Source organism: Hoplias malabaricus, chromosome Y (assembly GCF_029633855.1).
Source record: "Hoplias malabaricus isolate fHopMal1 chromosome Y, fHopMal1.hap1, whole genome shotgun sequence".
Taxonomy (NCBI): domain Eukaryota; kingdom Metazoa; phylum Chordata; class Actinopteri; order Characiformes; family Erythrinidae; genus Hoplias; species Hoplias malabaricus.
The window spans coordinates 14,671,160-14,694,416 of NC_089820.1; the positions used below are offsets into that span (position 1 = coordinate 14,671,160).

Consider the following 23,257-nt stretch of genomic DNA (forward strand, 5'->3'; position numbering starts at 1 on the left):
CGTCAGTGTGCACACCTATCAGCCAGTTTGCTTTGCACTCCATCTGCACACAACTGTTCAAGAATGCAGTTTGTCAGCTCTTGTTTCTTGAAACAAAAACTGAAATCTTTGCCAAAATCAGTCATACAGCATCTTCAGATAGAACACATTTTAAAATGGTTTTTCAAAAGCAGTATTATACTATAAAACTATGCCTTATGAATAGAGTCAATAAAGAGTGATGGCAACTTAAAATATATAAGTGTGTACCTCTGATTTTGTTGGTGACATGCTCTTTGGAAGTGATGATCTGGTCCATATTTGTGCGAATGGCAGTCTCCAGTTGGGGGCGCTCTGCCTCACAGCTCTGAACTATTGCCTCATACTGGGACTGGGTTAGGCTCTGAACCAAACTGTACGCTGAATCTGAAAACTACACACACAGATTAAAAACTTGTGATGAATGGCAATAGATAATCTGCAATGTCACCGCAGCAATAAAAAGGGCTGTGCAAAAGTACAGATACAGGGCCTTCTACAAATCTGCAATCATCACGGGGAGGTACTGAAGAGGAATGTTGAAACATAAACAGCTGATATTCCCTCTCACAAACTGTATACACAGCAATTTATATGTACATGGCAGCACTAAATATTTAGAAACATTTAAAATAGGACGACACACACAGAGGTGTTAGAGGTAAAATCTGATGAAGAATCTCATGCAAATATTTGAATACATTTGGACTAATAATGCTTTTTAAATGAGTGAATTAATCCACTTCATGGAACAATGTAGTGAGCAATTAACCAATTTAGCTGGTTTTACAGAATATTTCCTTTCATTTCATTTAATATTACGAGGAAAAACACCCATAAAATATCCTATAATCTTCAGTGCATGCAACTATTTTTTAATCGCAATGACTGTATTACAAATGACTGTATTAGACTTTACTCTGATTTTATCCTGGTAGCGCACTAGTAAAACCTCCAGAACATTTCTAGAAACACTGACTCATCATCATGACAATCATGTTGCACCTAAAGCACGTGTTTCACGTGCTGCATGTGCAAAAGGCAACTCCAGGGCATCTCCGGACCAGATACTGCTCTAGAATTTCTCTAGAGATTTTCTGGAGTTGGTGTGTGAACGGGGCCCACATTGTGCTACATCATTAAGACACCCTGGGCAAGACTACCAACACCACAACTGCTTACCTCATCTAACATGTGTACACTAGGTTGCTCTGTATAGGGGAGTTGGCCAAATGGTCTAAATGTAATGGCTGCGGTTTTGTTGTGAGTTTTACCAGGATCCAGCTCTTTTGTTTCTCCTGCAGCTTGCCTTTCAGACGAGGACTGATCAGGTCCCTCAGCTCCAGAACCAGAGTCTCCATCACCAGATTAGCCAGAATCTGAAATCACAAGCAGTATGAGCAAACAAACTACATCTTTAATCCCATAAAGCATTCATTCATTCATTCATTTCCCCTCAAAATATCATTAGTTAAAAAGTACACAAAAATAGCTCTCCATCGTTCCAAAGTTATTAGTAATTCCTTAAAAAGTAAAATGATTATACAACACATGCCTGAAAGCTGCCAAAAACACTTATCAACTACACATCCCTCATTTTCAGTGCCAACTTAAAATAAATAAATCTGAAATGGATATGGGATCTTGTGCAATTGCAGTAAGCAATAATATAATCACGACATCGTCGCTGTCAGATGAAAAACATATCTGTATTTTTGTGGATTTTTTAGTTTCCTTCATCTTTTGAACACAGCAGCTGTACTTCACACTGGTCCATTAATGTCATTTTTACACAATACAAATCCTCCAAAATTATTTGAAATTCTACAGTATGTTAAAATTTTTTTCCTACGACTATAAATTTGCTATTTTGGAGATACAGTGATCCCTCGTTTTTCGCTGGAAAATATTTTTTTTATGTATTTAACGAGTATTTGGACTTTTAAAACCCTCCCTGTACCCACCCTTTGCATTAAACAGTCATTCTATAATGTTTTACTGGAACTGGAACTACATGTGATATCCTACCAGTTTCTTTAATAGAGTAATTCCTAATCTGTGATTTAGTGTAAGTACATTTCACTCGGACGTGGCCATGAACAATACATGTACTGCACATAAGAAATACTTGTATTAGACTAGGCCTGTAGGTGACAAAATATATAATTTACATGTAAATGATTAAAAAAAGCCCCCTTCAAAAAACCCACGAAGTAGCAAGGGATTACTGTACATATGTTTCACTGGTCACCGGCCATGTGTTTTTGGTCATATTTCTATAAATATACACTTATCAAAAGTAGATCTATTAGAACCTTGCTACCACCCAAAACACTATAGTCAGTTACAGCATTTATAAACTGACCTTTTAACCTCATCATCTCTGACTGACATGTCCAGGCAAGTTCAGACAGCAGCACAGATCATCCTACCAATTGAATACAACAGCTAGTGATTTCTAATGGAGGCATAGGGGCTGAGATTACTCATTACCATAAACCTTGGACCTTCCCAGACAGCCAAGAGGGTCAGAAAAACTGCCTGTTGCACCAACACACACTTCTACAGTAGCTCAAAACTGAGGTTTGCATTAATAATCATTGTTATCCTGCAAACAAGTGGAGTTTCGCAATAACTGTTGTAAGCAATAAAAGCCACACCCTTATTACTAACTGTCTATATACAATCACCCACTGTGTACTGGCCTCATAGCTTTCATCTCTGTTACTAAAGTGCCTTTGCTTTACAGTAGGGCTTTCATGATTACTGACGGGTTTAAATCATAAAAATCCACATTTCTAAGCCATTTCCTACAAAGAAAAACTCAATCCTTCTTTTAATGAAAAGTCATAAATACAAAAGAATTTCATTATAATCTTTATATTTCTCATTAAACTAGAAGTGAATACAACCCCTAATCAGCTGCACCTGCCAGCAGCTCTCTGGCCACATGTTTTGCATCATTTGTAATTAAAGATGCTTTAGTTCATTTCACCGTACTAGATAAGCTGACACTTGTCAGAAAACACTTATTTTAGCTTTGTTTATTTAGCTTCATATCAGTTGCCATGGAATGCTAATGAATGTGTCATATTGCTTCATATTGCTTCATCCACAAGGATGACATCATAAAATGTGACCAGTATCGTCTAGAAGTGTCAAAGACAAGAATCATTAGTGAATATTTATAAACACACTGTCAACAGAACAATCAAATTCAAATTTTGAGATTACACAGATGACCAATGGCTATGAATATCTAATTAAACAAATGTAACTGTCAAATGTATCTTGAGATCAAAACCAGAACAAACCAGAAGTGCAGGACAGATGTGCTATTCTTAAACTACAGAGAAAATGGTTCTGTGAAGCACTGAAAAAGCATTTTTTAGGTGATAAGGAACCTACTTAAGAACAGGTTGTTTATGAAATATTCTTCACAATTAAATCATTTCTGCAGTGCTCAAGTGTCTAAGAAACTCTTCAAGAGTTTCTTTTTTTATAACCCACATTCACACAGCTTTCCTGGTGCTTGCAGCTGGAGCCTACTTTCTCTGTCACTAACAAGTAATATAAGCCGTAAATACAATAAGGGGAAGTGATGAACAAAACCACCCTGTAGGCCATAAATAAACATTACTTCAAGTGTGGTATGTGGCATTAGGTCAGCAACTTGAGGCCCATCTGGGTACAATTAGCCAAAAAAAAAAGGAACTTCAAGTGACTCATGTGCAGTTTTACTTCTGCTAAGAAAGATGAGGTGTGCAGTACATCATTGAAGCATATGAAAACTTATTATATTAGAAAAAAAAACATTTGATTCAATTTGTGGTTACTTATACATCCATTTTGTTACAATTTAAAGCCCCCACCCCACACCACACACACTATATTAATTACTGATAACTGTATGGATATTACAGATGCAGGAAAATGATACCAAACTGTCACCTGCTTATCCAAAGTATTTAAAAGTACACAGTATGCCCCTTTTTGCCTATACACTTCTAAATGTTGACAGCATTCAGCCACAGGAGCATTAACTGGATCAGGTGCTGGATGATTACTTCCAGGATCATAAACATGACTCAACCTCATTGCAAAGGTATTGAATGGCATTCTCTGACTCTAGAGAACACAGTCAATACTCTCCAGTCCAATCCTGAAGGGATTTAAACTGTTGCAGCCAATGCTTGTCATTTAGCATAGTGACCATTTACTTCAGAGCATCCCATTTCATGGGAGTGAACAAGCTGTGCCCCCACAATGGGTGCACCATAAAGTAGCCGAATTCACCTGGGTGTGTACAAACCCAGAACATAAACAATGTTTTGTTCTGTAATGTAAGTCTGAATAAGGGAAACTGCAGATAAAGACATTACAAGAAAACAGTTCAACACTATAGAAGTGAGAAAGCCACACCCTGCTATTAGCCTGAACTCTGCTGACAAAGATCTTTACAACTCTTCAACCAAGTGGGTCACTGGGAGCTATAATGACATTTATTTGTAACCTATTACAACCTGATTAAAAAAAAAGACCTTTGCTGTTGTCTCGGTGCAATAACCTGCCTGACACGCCTCCATTCTCTGCCAATGAGGCATAAAGACTTAAGGACAGGCTGAATCTGCACACCTTATACAAAACACAGCGATAATAGAACAGAGAGAGTGGAAGAAAGGTGTGGGACAGTATATAAATCTAGTCTGATATTGACGGTATTCTTGCAGTACTGGTAAAATTTGTGGAAAAGGTTTAGAAAGCACTAATAGGCATCATTTAACTGCATGTAGTAGCTGAGATCAGTGAGAGCTTAAGGTCAAGAGGCTCCAGCCCTGAACTACAAAGGAAAATAATAAAATAAATAACATTTGATGTTAGAGATCACGACATACAGCTTGGGTCCAAACCTGGAGTCAGATTTCATTTTTTACCATTCACACAGCATCTGAGTAAGACCTTCAATTGTTTGTGTGTGTGAGCGAGAAAGAGCGAGAAAACTTGTGCGCGTGCATGAGTTTTACCTGATGAGGAACCCCACACATCATGTCCCAGGTGCCATAGTGACTGCGAGCTTGTCGATAGAGTCTCACTGCATCAGTGAACGCAGGAGTCTCTACCTTACACTCCTCTGATAAACCTGAGAAAGAGAGAGACAGAGAGCACAAGTTTAAAAGTGTATCATGATTTGTCATCATTGTACAGCAATAGAACAAAAATTGACCTTCACATTTAACCCATCCTCAGCAGTAGGAGGGAAAAGGGAAAGAAAAAATAGTTTTTTGAGGATATAGTGCTTTTCCTGCACTCTCTCCACTCCCATTTTTCCTGCTGGCACCAGGAATCAAGCTGGCGACCTTTGAGTCCCAAACCCACTTCTCTTACGTTACCATTTAGACCACAGCTGTCCGTGCGAACGAGAATGTCAGTGACCTCATTGCAGACTTCTCTTTACAAGAAGTGAAGTGAGAGATCAGGCATAAGTGTGTGTAACTGTGCATTTTCGAAAGTGAAACTAGTTACGCTCTCTCATTCACTCACTCTACCCACGCGTGCGCACACACACTCGATGCATTGACCACATCTTTGTACGTTTCTGTACATTGTCCACAAAGATTTAGAGTCTAAATATCGCATAGGTACTAGGTCAATTAAGCTGTCATCAGAGGATCAGGGAGATCTTCTGTAGCTGAGAAACTAAATAACAATCAGCCAGATGTTGATTATTGTTTTATATTGCTTGTGTATACTGTTGACTCAAAGCTACTGCAAATCCATGACTTAAATACCAGCTAACATATGTTTGTGTGTACATGCGAGACTGTGTGTGTGGTCCAGATATATATCATGTTCCAACTAAAACATGTTTACAGTCACATTGTCAAGACTTCTGTCCATTATAGGATTTCAAATCCGCTCCCCATAACACAAATCATTACGTAAGGTAAGGGTCTATAAAATGAATGGAAGTCTAAGTAAATGTCCTCACAATGTATTAAAGCACGGGTTGTGACAAAGAGGGGAAGTAAGCTGGAAATTGGCTGGGTGTGGGGGTAGAGGCATGTTGGCAGGAAGTCCATGACTTCACATGAGAATGAGAGAGAAAAAAAAATTGCAACCAAAATGCTATTTGAAACAGCACATGATGTTTACTTCTTTTGACTTCAAAAACCAAACTAATTGTGCAATGGATGTATGCTCTAGCTTAAACTGCACATAAGCCTGAGGTCACCACGCCCAATGACAAGTGAGTGCTAGATGGTTATAAAGCCCACAGACTTGGCTGGTGAAGCAGTGGATGTATGGTCTGGAGTAATGAAACTCCATCCAATACCTTGGGGGATGAACTGGAGTATTGGTTGCGATCCAGATCTAAACAACCATAATCAGTACCGGACCTCGTTAAAATGCTTGTGGATTAATGCCCTTAAATCTTCACGGGAAGCATTCAAAGACACACTGTAAAGCCTTTCTAGAAGAGAAGTTGCAGCAAAGAAGGGGCAACCTAACTATTAATACCTTTGGTATCAGAAGAAATGTTGAATAAGCAAGTGTCTGTTAAAGTTGGCTCATATTGTGTAACAGAGCAACGCTACACAAATCGCTAATCCTTACATGACACCAAAGAACCCATGTCTGAGACGCAGCCTCATTAAGAGGTCTGCTACTAAACAAACCCATGCCCACTCTTCCTCCCTGCCTTTTCACACATCCACAAACCAATGCTTCACTGCAGAGGCATGTGCACTATTTAAACCATTTCCTCTCAATAATTTCATAGTTCCGGTCACTGTGTCCAGCTCTGATGCCTTACTGTGATCGCTACTGGTCATTAAGAGGGGCTCACTGTGCTGCCACAAAAGAGCTTTTTTAAGCTTATTAGTCCACACTGCTGCATTCCTGCTTTGCTGTGCCTCTCATAACCTAATTGCGGGAATGCCAAAGAATTCTGGCTCTGCAACACATTGCGAAAGCTCTCAAAGGGATTGCAGTTCAGCCAAACTCTACCTAGATGTATCCCAGCTGTATGGCAAGCACTGATAGAAGTTTTGTTTCTCCGTGCTGTGGCAGGGCACATAGCCAAGGAAATTAATTGCCGTCACATACCATGCTTTATTGGGACACCAGTGTGTAGGCAGACTGCACAACAAACAACAGAAAGAAACTGCTATATTAAGGCCTGGAAAACAGTAATAAACATACAATCAAACGACAGCGAATTCACAGTCTGTGGCCAAACACTGGAACCCTGCTGGACTTGACCTTGATTTGGGGATTTGGAAGTTGCAGAAAAGCATTTCTCCCATATCTCACTCTAAACGTGTAGATTCTCCGACATGCCAGGTCATTCTGTTTTTAAAACAGTTACATTCCAGTGATAACACGACCCCATGTTCAGTTCAGATTAATCCCAGAGTGTGTCCAGCCCAGTCTGGCCATCCTTGGATAGCCTTGGATATGCCCAGATTGAGCTACAGGTCACACCTTGTTGCTTGTGGAAAGCAGCAGGACATTGTGTGATGTAATTGTTTTTTTTTTTTTTTGTTTGTTTTTAAACAGTGTTGAAGCCAAACATGCAAAAGACACAAAACATGTGCTCAGCTCATGCTTTCAGCTGGTCACCAGGTCTGTTTAACATTCACCAAATCGTAAATCCAATGGCAATTCTTGGGGGAAAATGACATAAACAAAGATTCCCTGGTATAACTTGATTTGTGTAGCACACAGTAGATGTGTTGTAGAGGATTTCCACTACCAAATAAACAATTATTAAATTATCTGTCGTCTTCTCTAAACATAGATCGGGATCTAATCCAAAACCCACCTATAACCTCAATCCAAAGCTCTGGTATCCATTCTAATTATAATGATACACAGTCAGAGCTTCCCCAGATTACTTGAAAATATTTTGACCAGAATAGCACCCCTTACCCTTAACCTAAAATAATTTAATAAAGACATATTTTGGTGTCTTAAGTTTGCTTCTTTGGTTTTGCACTGAAGCTACAATGCTAATGCAGCTAGTAAGTAGTGGATGCTTATGAAGCCATAAGCACAGAGTTCCTTAAAAAGTACTTTTGTAAATGAGAATTACAACCATTACCACACAGTGTAAAGACACATTATAAAAGATTTTTTCAACAACATTTTATTTTAAGAATATTAATTCCAAATAAGCACAGGACCTATACACACTGGTCAAATACACACTTTTATATATACAGCCAAATATAAAAATGCTGTCTGTGTTCTTCTATTACAGTCAATAAGTGATTTTGTCAATTAGTGCAACAAATACTACTATATAGGTGAGGTTATACAGAATGACGGTGTAAATATACTCAGCTTGTCCCAGCAATTATTAAACAGTCTAAGACCAAGTTCCTGAAGATAATTACTGAACATAATGATGGCTATAATCCTGCTGCAATGTCGTATGCATATCAGTGTACATAGAGAAAGGAGGTTGAACCATGAGACGAGAGAGAGAGGAAAAAAAAAATACAAGGGAATAAACATTATTCTGAATGTAAGTGAATGGAGTCTAAGTTTAAAGATAAGGGAGTGTTTCTTGCTTCTAATAAATAAAAAATAAAAAAAACAAACCACCTTTATTGGATCCCACATGATCTCTGAAAAGAGGAACTACTCATTTACCTTCCTAGCAATCAGTGAAGTGTACCACAACCAGCAAGCACAAAACTCACCCTTCCCCTTTCTGTGGCCATACACACACCACAGGTGGCTGCCTCTGACCCCTGCACGAGCCACTAAGCTGCGAGAAACAATGTCAAAGCCACAGAGCTCTTCTTTCCAACATATAAATCACATCTGACGTTCTACGATTCTGAAACAGGTGCTTAGCGGTATTAAATCTTAGTTAGAACTTGAGAGTACCCACTTAAGGTGATCTTTGTACCATAAATGGAAAAAGTCAGCTCTAAAAAGGTGCCCTTACCTACGACACATTCACACTTTAAAAAGCAGCATGTCATTTTTACCAACAAAACTAGCAAATAATGTTTATGCATGCATTCGTTAACTGTGTTTTACATTTCTGTAAAGTTCAACTCACATACGATAAAAAATCAAACTGCTTTAGTCCACGCCAGTTTACGCTCCATAGTGTGGGTCTCCCACAGGCCATTGTTTAAAATAGGTTTACTACAAAACCTCTCATACACCCAGGCCATTACTGATTATTCTTCTTATAAAAGAGCAATTCTTCTGACAGATAAAGATAGCCGAGAGCTCAGTGGTAGTTCTGTAGAATTAAAAAAAAAAAAAAAAAAGGACAGTTTTCTAGCTTAACCCAAAAACCAGTACACTAAAATGACCTTATTATACCATTCCACCTTAAAAAACAAACAAACAAAAAAAAACTGTCAGTTCCAAGTGCCAAGTTGAGTTTTTCAAAATTTCAGTTCCACTTTAAATGCTGCAATGATATTCACACAGTGACACTAACACCAGCACATTTGATGTTTTCTTTACACCTTAAACAGTGCAAAGAAGTTACAGGTGTCTGGACAAAACTACTGCATCATTTAAGGTGACAAAGCTGCAAGCTGGAGTTTGCTTCTATTTATTTCAGCTTGAGTGCTGCAGCTGTGTTTTATATTGATTAATGAAAAAATATTATTTGTTTACACCTTATTTTGGTCTGTATATGGCTGTTTATTCTTAAGCCATAGAAAGAGAGAGAATGCTAGTGGAGAGTAACGTGCAACTGCCAAAAAATGGTCACATTTCAGCTCACAGAGTTCAGGTAAGAGGACCCCTTATCAAAATTTTGCTTAGGGCCTCAGGAAAGTCTAGACCGGCTCTGATCACCTTTGACATATTTTGTGTCTTGGCCTATTTTTGCCAACTAGTATTGTGCAACCTGCCTCATCACACCGCCCTCAAACCTCTCAGACATGTGATGTAATTTAAAACTGAACCAAGTTGTTTGACACTGTACAACAGACAGTTATCTAAATATTTCAGCTTGTGAGGGTATAGACCACACACACTGAAGCAAACCATGATTTGTAAAGCACTTGTGTTATGTGCGCTCACTTAAAAAAAAATAATAAAGGCCTGGGGGGGGGGGGGTCAACAAAGATGAAATATACTGTCAAAACCATCTTGAAAACAAGTGACGCAATCATAGCTGGATAATATAGGAGCATCCAGGAAGGGTATTGTCCTTAAAAGCAAGGATGGGTCTAGGCTTGCCATTTTAACAAGAAAAACAAAACAGAACAAGGCTTTATCTCATGTGACGTTGACTGATACAGTGGAAACACACTGCAGTGAGTTGTTAAGCATTAATATTTTATAGATCCAGATTTTACACTTACGAAAACTATAGATGAGCCTACGAAGAAAAAAGGAAAATCTAAGATTGTTTCCAATGTGTGGTTCACAATGCAGGCTCTGTTTTGACATACATAATGTGTAACATAAGGTGTAATATTGGCCATCCCGGTGTAACAAGCTCAATTGTGAAGACACCACTTTCAAAACTGATGAACTGTTATTTTTCTCTGCCACCATGATTATTATTCATTTACTCACTGTCTGTAACCATTTATCCAGTTCAGGGTTGCAGTGGGTCCAGAGCCTACCTGGAATTACTGAACACACAAGGCAGGAACTGGATGGGGCACCAGTCTATTGGAGGGCAATGCACAGTCACACACACCTATGGACATCTAGGTTGCCAATTCACCTACAAATGTGTGTTTTTTTAGAGCACCCGGAGGTAACTGCAGACAGGGGAGAACACTCCCCACAGGCTGAGGCAGGGCTCAGGACAGTGGAGGTGTGCAACATCAACACTACATGTTGTGCCAAACATGTATGAAGCACAGATAAAACTGAAGTAGCAGCCATTTTGAAGCCCGAATTTTGTTTATACTTCTTCCTATTCTTATAGATAAAACTTTCATGCAGTACACTAAACCACATAAGCTTGTCTAGGATTATTTATGTGATCGGAGGGTTGTTTTAGATGGCCTCGACATGCAATTTGCACATATATAATGCATGCACTTCCTTTATTTGTTAGCTACAACAGCTTCATAGCTCCAGGGCAAAACTAAAGCACATCTGAACTGATCAGCTGTATTTGGCACAAGAAAAAAATATTTTTAGCAAAAAATGTTGATGAACTATTTCTTTAAGAGGACTCCATGACCCTTCCACCCAGAGAGCATGAAAACCCAGCTGTGACCACTCTAAAGAATCTGGACTCCAGCAGAAAGAGAAACCTCAGTACTAGGATTTATAACAAGGAACTTACAAACTATGGGAGAGAACTGCCTTTTTGTGTTAAGATTCCTCCCACATACAGTGTGACAGATGGGATAAGACAGAATAATTATGTCCAGGAGGCCTCAAGACTCAGGTTTCAACAAGAGTCATAAATATTAGCAGCTAATGTAGTGCCTAAGAACGTTTACAGGAGAAGAGCATTTCATCATAAATCTAATGCTGTATTTTAATGTAAATATTATGTGTTTGTTGTGAACAGGTGCATTACTGTTAGGGCCCATATGGACATGTTTTTTTATGATTATTATTCTTAACAGCAAATCCTTGAAGTAAGTAGTAAACCACAAACTCAGAGGGGGCTATTGAAAATCAATCGTCCTGTGTTGCAATACTCCCATCAGAAGCAGCATTAACACAACAGTCTTTGTTCCTTCACATAAGCCTCTAGCTTATAAGATATAAGATCTATGTGCAATGCCAGGTGCTGGCTGGAATAGTGTAAAACACATTCTTCAGTAGCTGATACACTGATCGACAAAACTGGGTTTGGCAAAAATGGTAGAAGGCCTCTACCAAGGAGAACACACTGTGCAAACAGTAACGCTAGGTGGAAGAGGGATAATAATCTAGGCTAAAGCTCACTGTGAAAGATAATGTGAGTGCTAAAGTGCATAATGCAGGATATAATGACAAGTCCATATTATTGCCATGGTTACAGAATGGACTTCACAATTTAGCAGGACGTGTGATGGTCAACTTTCCATTAATATATCCCAAATTTTAATGATATACTGAAAAACAGATTTAAACATAGAATCAATAAGGTTGTGTTTCTTATTTCATATTTCTTATTGATTATTTGAGGTTAATGGATTAACAGCTTAAGTTGTGAATTAAAGTTAGAAAAGCTCTAGGCCTCTAAACAAGCTGAATGACAGGTCTGGGCCTGTGCAGATGGCATGACAGAGTTTCTCAAAAACAGTTAGTTATTTCTTTGTGAGAGGAGGGGGAGGCAATTTGAGAAAATTTCGCAGTAACAATAACAAGGCACTGAAGCCAATGGATAAATGTTTGCAGTCAGTGTTTAGGCAAAAACAAAATGAACGGTTTCACAAAGTCTGTGCAAGTGTGCAAGGAATGACACAGCCACAAAACACTGGGGTCAGTGGAACCTAACAATATCCCAATGCATTTGCACTGAGTCTACAATACATTCAGCTATTATTTAGAACATAAATCAACCACGCAGGAGAAAATGACATCTCCAAAACCTGGATGGATTAACCTTGAATGGATCAATAGAAATATCCTTCATTCCATTAGCATTCACTGCATATCCAAGTTCTCATTCAATGTACTTTTCTGGAATGTAAGTTTTTAATATGCATTTTGTCCATGTTTGCTGCAGCAAGAGCTTCTAACCTTCTGTAAAGGTCTTACACGTTGGAACCCATCTGTGAACATCTGATGATCTTCAGCCACAATCATATTAATAAGATCAGATACCGATAGTTAGCTTGGGAAGAGTTGGACTGGCGTTTGTTATCCAAGTGTTTGGATGTGAAATCTTGGTTGGACAGTTTTTAAAACCTTCTCCTTTTAACTGATGTTTATGTATAATTTTGGCCTCTTAATAAATGTTTATTTGGTGGCTGACTGGTATCTATACCTTGATCAAGAACCTATACACTGTTGATCTGGGTGATCTCATTCCTCTCATAGCCTTGAGCTATGGAATTCTTTCTGCTCTCAAGCACACGAAAGGAATGCTTTTCACCACACCCAAAGCTCTGATCATGTTTCCCCATTTGATAAACAGCTGTCAGAAAACACACACAGTCTGAATAAAGTGCTCCAATTAATCTAACACGTCAGAGAGCTGATCATGCTGATAATGTTGATGACAACATTTCTGATGTGAGTAGTACTGTTTCCTACAGTAATGAGGTTTTGGCATCAAACCCATTTCAAGCATCACCACAAAGCATGAGTGAGAAAAGTGAGAGCTAAACAGGGCCATAATTAACTTGGAAGTGTTAGGTAAGAATGGTCTGATTCACATATCCATGTGCCTTCAACACATACATGCACATGTAAAGAGTGTGTGCAAGTTTTAAGAAGTGCATTATGCTTTGTCATCACTGTTCAACAGTGCAACAATTTGACTCCCACACCTATCATTGTCAGTCAAAAGCAAGGTGTTGCAGGCCTCAGATACAATGAAAATATAGAAACCCATTTTATTATTTTCATTGCTCTTCTGTCAGTTAAATAAATGTTCAAGAGAAGAAACAAATGCTGTCTTTTACTGCATTATATAAAAATGACTAGTTTTTACTCGCGCAGTTTGCAGCTTTGCTAGGTCACTGTGGTCACTCACCGTTGTTGGCATGTCTGACGCAGTCCTGAAACACGGCGCTCCACTTCTGCTGCTCTTTCTCAGTGGCCACACAGAAGTAGTGATGACGGCAATATGGGTGCCAGAGGATCACTGGGAACTGTGATGCACATTTCAGGAAGGGGGAGCTGCTCACTTTAGCTTTCACATCTAAAAAAGAATTTTATATATGAAAGAGAGAGAGACACAAACACAAGCAAGTTCATTAAACATCTTTAACCACATAGAAAGGTGGGTAGCAACTTGTTACATTAACTCTTAACTATATAAACTTAAGTAAAATACTGATGGATTTGTAATTTTTAGAGTGTTGTAAATTTAGAGCACTTTCGGAATCCAATACTTTCAATTCTAATTAACCTTTACTTAATAAGGAAAATCTATATTATATTCAAGTACGTTTTAGGGTTTAAGCATTAAAACAAATCTGTGACTAATAGTTAGTTTTACTATGGCAACATAACACTGGCAACAGCATCTGTTCTGCTTCGATTGGTCATACAACACACTTTTGTGGTTTATTTTTACAGTTCCTACTTTGGTAGACGCTAGATGAATTAAAGAAGTTCCATCACTGTTCTATAAATTACTCTGCAGTCATGTTTTTTTTTGAGCCGATACTTTGTTCTTCTACCCAAGCCAGTTTTTGCTCAGCTATATTTACTCAAGTCATTATTTTAACTCTGGAACTACACTTTTGGTTTTGAATTACATATTAACACTACTGGATTTTTTTTAAATGTAAATTAGTACTTAGATGATGAAACAAACTTTAACTACATTTCTATACTCTCAATGAACCAGTTTGTGCTCCTATAAGATCTCACCCCACCAGAGGAACACTACCTAAGAACCTCACAGATTCAAGCGATTGTGTGTCAAGCGATTATAACATGAAGTATCATAGGAGAAAATGACAGACTGCCCCACTAACTGATCTCAAACAGCCTGGCTTATGTGGTTTCTGATATTTTATGAAATGGTCTTATCTATGCAAAAGGCTAAAAGTCAGCAGCAGTCGTATTAAACGCTGAAGTTTGGCTTTCGCTTCCACTCCTTCCTCTCTCTCTCTCCCCCAGTCTGGAGCTCACCAGGGAGGCTGGACTCAAGGAGCTCCAGGTATTTGTCCATGGAGGTCAGCACCTTGTAACCAGCACAGTTGATTGTCCCTTTGGGATGGAGGTCTCGGTCATGAGCCTGATCAGAAACAGACAAGCACACGGTTACACAGTATTTAAATGAATATTGAAATGTTGAAACTCCAGGTGTAATTAGTAGGGGAAAAAAAGCTGTTGCAATTTACTCATGTAGGATACAATCACATTAACAGTCTGAAGTGACTCAAATCAGATCTGTGTCACATTAAAGCAAAATAAAAATAATCAGATCTTATCGAGTCAAATTTAAGCCAGCACCTTTAGAGATACGCAGACTGTAATCACACTACGGCTTCTGCATTGAATAATGCATTAAATGTTAGAAAATGAGCCGTGCAGGTGATCGCTGAATATAAATGGGTGTGTGTTAGACACGTTGCGCAGTGCTTTGGTGCACATGCTGTTATTTAATGACCTACACTGTGCACTACTCAGGCTTAGGGAGCCATTTGTGACAAGTGCAAACTGCACAAGAGTATTATTATGCAAATTCATGAGCTTTCAGGGACAGATTACAGACAGATAAATTACATTTAAGAACATCAGTTGTATAGATAACCAAATCTGATTTGATTACAGAGACTTGTAAATGTGAACGTAGCCATGGCCCCCACACCCAGTTTCACTTATTCACATGAATAAAGCTCCTGTTTGGCAAATACAGCCCCCCCACTCTTCTTTTACTACAAACTTTACATTTCCAAGCTAAAAAGTAGCTAACCCACGTTCACAATTCTATCCCAAAGCAGCTCTTTCTCAAAAGCTACATCAAGCTTCAAGATACATCATCAAAATGTGTTTGTCCCTTAGTTTAACCCAGAAAATCCCACTCTTGAGAATACTGTAGCACTGCAGTAGGATGTGAGTAAGCGTGTTTACAATTGGCATCACAATGGTCTATTTTTCATTTTTGGCCAGAGTTTTCCTATGAGACAGAGGCAGTACATGCTGCAGAAGTCTAGGAGGCACTGAATTATTAAATTTGTCATTGCTCTTACAACCCATTAAAGGTGGGTACCTGCTTGCTCTCATAGTAGCTTATGTTGTACGAATCTGGAACAAAGAGAAAACGGTTGCGCCATTTCTTGTTTTCTTCTAGGTACTGGAAGAGAGAGCCTGAGAAGATGGATTTGTTCTCAAGTGGCACCTATAAACACAGTAAAGAAAAAATAAGAATCCATACAAGACACAGCCTGGTCCAACGTCAAATAGGAGACGACTCTCTGATATTTTCTCCTTAAGCTTTTCCAGGATAATTTTCCCAAATTATACTGTAAGCAGAGATGTTTGCACTGGAAGTACTTTAGGTCAGAGTTGTGTTTACTTAAACATCTACTCAGCCACAGATGGCGTGGCTGTGTGTGTGTGGTCATGAGATGAGAAGAAAGTATCACAGAGGAATGTGTACTAGCGCATGCAAAATATCTGCCCCATTGAGCTAATGAAATCTGTACTGCAGTGAAGTACATTAGAGACAACAAAGACTACACAAACATCATATTAACAGGAGGTGCACTCCAGTAATTTTAAAGCACATGAACCAATCACATTGAAGATTTAGGCAAATTAGAGCTTGTACTGAGATTAACCGGGCGATAGAGAAATAGTTCAAGAACAACTAGTCTCTAATCAAATAAACAAATGACACATATGAAAAGCAGCAAGAAGAGCTTCGTTTAACTTAGACACTGGCAATAGGAGAAGAGAGAGAGGAAAAAAAAAACAACACTACATCTTAACTAGAACCAGATTTTATGCTCATTATTATAACTTTATTGTTAAATCAAATAAGCTTTTAAATATTAAATATTCTAGTAGTTTTAGTTTCAGTAAATTCTAGGGGTTAAGTGAGTGTGTGTGTGCTTTCTGATATTTTTAGTGTTTCTGCCTGAATTACTGACATACTGATAAGAGGGGAGGGTCCTCACTGGATTCTCCAGTTACACAGCCATTTGAGGGTCCTTTTGTTAAGAGACTGTAAGATTGAAGTCAATGGTTGATGTTACTGACCATCCTAAAGAGAGGTTGGGTTTCAGTACCAAGGTATAGGCTGTTTTGACTTACCAAAATGAAATAAAAATTTGTTCATACCTTGCGGTGCAGCAGTTGAGGTTGTGGGCCGCCTCCTCCCTCTAAATCATAACGAACTTTATTGAGGAGAGCCACGACGTACTGCTGTTTATACAAATGACTAAAGTCCTCCATCACCACTTTTGTCTTCACTGCAGGACACACAGCAAGAGGCAAAGGTCAGTACAGGCCAATAAAAAGTTTAGGAATGCAGAGATGGACAACACAAATATACAGAAACATTCACTGTCCAGTAGATGTTTGAAAACTTGCTTTAGCAAAAGATTCAAATACAATTTAGATTTGTGTCTGACTGGAAATGACCAACAAAGTAGAAGTAGAACCCAAGTACATCTTATTGTGTGATAAACACATATACTGCAGATTATACTGAAGACGACACTACCATAAAGTGACAGTGACGCTACCTGCCCTACCACTGTGACACCCTCACCTTATCGTGAAGAGTTCTCATTCTCATTTCACCTTCTTAATGAAGCTTGAGTTGAAACCCACTTCAGCAAAATGAATCTGTTTACTGTGTCTAAGCATTTTTTATTAAAATGTGTCACTTCGAGTTATTACTTCGAGTTACACTTCGAGTAAATAATAAATAAATCTAGAATCAACTCAAAGACTGACTAACTTTGCGGGTGTTTACAATGTCATAGAGAGAAAAAACAAAAAACTGGAAGTCAAACTTGATGACCGTGGCATGTACATTATGAAGAGAAGAATCACCTTTATTAATCCCCTTAGGAAAATGGCTTAACAGGAATTCAATTTTATATATAGTATTATGGACAAAGTCAGACGGTCCCTTTTCATAAGAGATCTTATGGAGCAGTCTCTTTACTGAGCAGAGCATGAGCTCAGAGTAAAAGATTAACAGTGACTTACACGGTGCTCTTTGTGTTTTATCAAAAGGAGCAGATTGCTGTGTTTGAGTTGCACTGCTCTGGGCCTTCACATGAACCAGTGTGTGACTGTACTAACATGAAAGCTGGCACAGGAACAACACTGGCTCTATATTAACCTGTTTGTGTACTTCAATAGACCACATTTCAAAAGATACATCTGGGAAAATGTCCAGAGCAGTGTTTTAGGGCCTTGCATGTGAAATGGTTTTAAATAAATAAATAAAAAGTGTGGGGCTCTGGTGGGCATCCCATGGTGAGACAAAAATAATAAAAAAAAAAATCTCACATAGTTAAGAATGCTTTGTGTATGTGTGGGTTGGGAGGGGGTGTGCAGTGAGAACAAATGAGGAAGAGGGAGAGAGCCCCACCCAAAGAAGAAATTAAACCTTAAATAGCTCGAGAGAAGAAAAAAAAAAAAAAAACAACTAAATTTGATCAGACAATAGTCATATTATAAATTGTTAGGTACATAGTCTACACTGTTTAAATGCAGAGAAATGTCACCTAAACATTCTGCTCCTCCATGGTACAACAAGCATGTCTGTGGTTGATCGCGGTTTAAAAAGAAAAATAAATGCATTTATCGCTCAGTAATGATGCAATTCTGATTTCAGTGTTCATCCTCATACTCCATATTCACTCGTACTGAAAATCACCAGGGTCAAAGTCAGGACTGTGCCCACTGGTCATTATCCTAGCTGGTCATTTCACAGACACAAAATGAACATGCGGACTAGCAGCTCTGATCCTCCACTTCTATAAGGCAGAGCGGATACAATGCCACCCCATTATTTTCGGTGTGTTGTAATCAGGGCCTTCAGCTTTATATTTATGGTCAAGGTAGGCTCCATAAAACACACACACACCAAATGGGCAAACATTGCAGTTATATTTACCATAATTTACATTTTGTGTGGTGCAGTATACACACTGTTTCAGAGATAAATGGCAAACACACAGTAAAGCCACAGAAAATCCTGACCCCACTTTCAGATCTTACCACATTAATGAAAAGCACTCTGCTTTGGAGAAATTCAAAAGCAACCAGTCATATTTCCTCCATATGGCTGCAAGATATAATTAAGCCATTGTTTTATCATCCAGGAGTTATCCAGCATTAAAGAGAAGTGGCTATGGAGGGTGGGAGGGTGACTGAAAGTTCACACTGACCATTTCTACACTGCAGCCTACTGTAGTGTTGCTTCTCAAAGGTCCTACAGATGAGCACACTCATAAACCTCCCAGCTGCTATTACAGAAGCACTATGGGTTCACTCTTAAAGGAGTTATCGGATGAAAGGTTTGTGTAAGCTATATAAATGTCCAATTATGTTCAGTGATAAATCTCAGCAGTCGTGAGAAACACTCATAAGACATCCACAACTGAATGGGAAACACACATACAACATCACAATATGGGCTGAAAATCAGCATATTTATGATCAAATTAGCTATGATCATAAATTAATGCAAGACAAGCCATCTAGTATTTCTTGTTCATTTTTGTAAGTGCTATGGTGTAGAAGAACACTACATGGACATCAGAAATCAATGTTGAAGTGCATAAAGTCCCCCCCCCCCCGAACCCTGACCTCAACAGTATTTAATGTGGGATTACTTGGACAGCGAAGAGCAGAATGAAACAAACTTCTGACTGAACTTTGAACAGTGTGTGAAGATGGTTCAAAAATAGACACAAAGACTTCCTTTACAATGTTATTACTGTTACATAGAACCTTTTCTAAGAAGGTAGCTTAAGAAAAGCTGTAAGAGTTTAAGAACTGGCACAGGAACTAATACCCAAAGCCATATATGGGTTTGAACTCAAGCTTGTGTGTGCGGGCAGTGGAAGAAAGAGGCAACGCATCTGGAAAGGCAATGCAGTCACTGTTTGCACAAATCCATCTGACACATCCTGAGTGAGTACTGGGTACTAGCATCTAACTCCCTTTCAAAATCACTTAGGGCAAATAATTAATTATGTGCAGTACAAGACTTCGCCTCACACTAAAAACACAGCCGATTTAACTTCTAACAGTGTTAGTTACTGAGCTGCCATTAAAATTAATATATTTATTAAACACATCAAAAGAGTATAAATTTTAAGTTACAAGAACTAATCAGAAGCAAACGCACAGGTGCTGTGACATCACAAAAACGACTGCCTTGCAAATAGGTCCTTAAAGTCAAACAAAAAAAAACCCTAAATAATATCCTGATATGAGCAACTCACATAAGATTACACAGTTAACTGCCCTGTAGTAGGCAGGACTAGAATGTGTCTGTCATTCCATCATGTTCTTGTAAATCAAAATTTCAGAAGAATACAACAATTATTTTATTTATTTATTTATTATATAAGCAGAGGAGATAAGTGTATGCCAAATAAAGCAGCCTTATCACATAGTTTCTATCTCCAATTTCTGCATTGTGCAGAAACATCAGAGCCAAGCACAACAGCTCCATGAAATCAGAAGAGCTCTGCAAGTGTCGATGGAGAACAAAACCAGGCCAGTGTATTATTCCAACCACAGCTCAAACATTTTAAAAACACACCTCTCCACATTGTTGCTTTAACAGCACATGATGGAGGGCTTCACCGACAGCGCTAGTCAAACACTCGGCGTCTCCGTCACACTCGAGAATATGCAGTTTGTTTATAGGGGGCTTTCCAGTGCATGTAAATGGCCTGAGATCAGATCTGCACTTTATCTAATAGGTTTAAATTTAGGCTCAGGTCATGAGAGCTGCTCCTAGATCAGGAGATATGGGGCACTCAATATGCTCTGTGCAGTAGAGAGAGAGAGAGAGAGAGAGAGAGAGAGGAAAGAAAGAAGGGAGAGAGAAAAGCAAGAGTAAAGGAAAGAGGGAGGAGAAATAGGAAGGGAAGAGGAGTGGTATACAGAAAGATCTAGTGGGAAAGAGTAAGGGAGATGGAGAGAAGGAAAAGAAAAAAAGAAAGGAAGATTGGGCAGAGAGATGGAGTGAGCAGGAGAGAGAAGAGAGAGAAAGTAAAACAGAGTGAGAGACAGGGAAAAAGAATGGTGGGGGAGAGATGGAGAAAGAAAGTTATCATTCATTCATTGTCTGAAACCGCTTATCGAGTTCAGGGTCGTGGTGAGTCCGGAGCCTACCCGGAATCACTGGGCGCAAGGCAGGAACACACCCTGGAGTGTTAACCTCATCAATATAGCAAATTAATTCACTTAGAGATAGGAAACAGCAAACAAATTGAAGCAAGCAAAAACAAAGTACATGAAAGCAGAGGATGCAAAATATATAGAGAGAGAAGAGAGAAAGAAAGATACAACAATTTTTTTGCTCTCTGTCTCTCTCCCCTCTATTTGCTGCTGAGAGAACAAAAGCTGAAAATATAAAGAGTGTGATTCCTGAACCCACTGCAGGAAAAAAAAAGCTGGAGCCATTAAGTGTGTTTTGTGGGAGCTCCACACTTTCTCACACATACTTCAGTTTTAAAGCATTAAGGGCCTCGACAGCAGGTCATGAAATCCTGATGAGTTAAAGAACACTGCTGGATGGTAGAAGAAAAAGGTTATTGTTATAAAATTATAATAAAGTACAAATTTATTGTTCAGCAATAAAGAACATTTAAGAAATAGGGAGTATAGGTCATGAACAGGGCCTCAGGAGTGGGAGAGACCACAAAATACAGTGTGTGTTGTGTGCGAGCGAGTGTGTGTGTGTGTGTCAGAGTCACTGAGTCACACACTGACTGAGTTTCATGTGATACTTGTGAGACTCAATGACGCTCTTGCTTCTTCTCTAACATTGTTACCAGTTAAAAAGGAGAATCATGACCTAAGCAGCTGCAATTACAAAGTCAGGCATATTACAACACACCAGACCATGACCCCCACAGACTACACCACTGCATAAAACCTTGACTTGGCTCGGTTCTTTTTGCTTTTTCACTACCCAAATCTGGTACCTGGTCCCTGGAACCCAGCACTTTTCAGGTCCCAGCTCGCACCTGGTATGGAGCAAGCCAAGCAGGGACTAGATGTGATTTGTAACTATCGCAGAGCACTGATTGGCCAGAGAGATCTGTCAATCACCACGAAACGCAGAGCTCCAGCATAAACTATCGACTTGTTACAGCAGCCGTCATGTTTGTTTTTATCATATAACTCAACGTAGTTCTTTAGCATTGTGTAAAGAACACATTTTGACACCATTTTAAAGAGTGTAAAATAAGCATGTGTGATGTCTGTCTCAGCACGTCGCCTGTAAATATTATACAAACACTATGTAAATGAAAAAGGCAAACAGGTCGATTGAGGCTGTAATCACTGAGTGAAGAGCTCTGTTACCCCACCCACTCCACACCTACAACTACTTACTAAAGAAAAAGAAAATCCCCTTTTCAGAGTTTACACCTCAACTCCATGCAGAATTAAATGATGTTCTATACTGAAAAAAAAGACTGCCTCAGCTTGTGCCATGTGTACATAGGCTAATGTTAATACGTTATACACCAGGGTTGTGACGCCAAGCTTTTCAGCTTCAATAATATTTTTAATTATGAGCCTGAGCTTTAATTTATTTTTAAAATTGCAATATTGCTATAATGTGTTAAACACATTACTTTGGCTAACAAAACTTGTGCAGTCTCTCTCAGAATATGCATGTTGTCTTTATTGGCTCTTCCTCTATTCCTGTTAAATTCATTTACAGCACCGAGCTCTGGGGAGAGATCACCACATTTTCTTCCTCTCGCCCACAACCACCCCCCCCCACCTTCTAAGCAGGAAACCCCTAATTATGTTCGAGTCTTACACCAAAGCAACGTCATGTTTTCCCAGATTCAACGTTCTCAGTAACTATTGCAAGGTCTGAGATCACATCATTGTACAGTCATCGGCTCCAACAGGGTAGAGACACAGTACACTTTAGATATTGTCTGATATGCTGTTTATCCATTTTCAGTTTTTCAGTGAATAGGGAAGATTTTGGAATTATAAAATGACTATATTTTACACACAATTTGCAAGCTCATGCGAGTCCAAAGATGTCAGAAAGGAGAAGGAGACAAGTTCTTTGGTTGCCAACTGTAAAGGAAACCTTGTAATGCTCAACATGGTTTTTATTCATGGGGCAAGTTAATAGTTTCTCTCTTCACTGAAAGAGTACACGGTCATGTGTGAGTGGAAACAGCTTTCCTACAAAGACTCAGTGTATAACTTGTACATTCACTTTGGTATCCTAATGTGTAGAACTGCCTCTGTCAATTAAATCAGTGATCACGTAATCAGTTAAAAAGGTAATGCAAACAATAACAGGCATCATATCAAACAATGTTATAAAGCACTGTTGTGTTTAACTGATTGTGACGGCTCTCATCTGATCCATTTCTGGAGAAACCACCACGAGTTCTGTGCATCCGATGCGAAGATAACCAAAGAGGAAGATCGG

The 23,257-nt window shown here is 38.8% G+C and overlaps 1 protein-coding gene across 1 annotated transcript in view; it reads right to left on the reverse strand.

The window, feature by feature from the left end:
- LOC136679415 (protein Niban 2-like) overlaps positions 1-23,257 on the reverse strand; it is a 38,228-nt gene that overhangs the window by 7,226 nt on the left and 7,745 nt on the right. The window contains exons 2-8 of the mRNA XM_066657922.1: positions 16,927-17,057; positions 15,854-15,982; positions 14,770-14,875; positions 13,661-13,828; positions 5,043-5,158; positions 1,293-1,397; positions 250-412 (exon numbers count right to left, since the gene is read on the reverse strand). Of these exons, the coding sequence (XP_066514019.1) occupies positions 250-412; positions 1,293-1,397; positions 5,043-5,158; positions 13,661-13,828; positions 14,770-14,875; positions 15,854-15,982; positions 16,927-17,057 (918 nt within the window). The remainder of the gene's footprint in view (positions 1-249; positions 413-1,292; positions 1,398-5,042; positions 5,159-13,660; positions 13,829-14,769; positions 14,876-15,853; positions 15,983-16,926; positions 17,058-23,257) is intronic.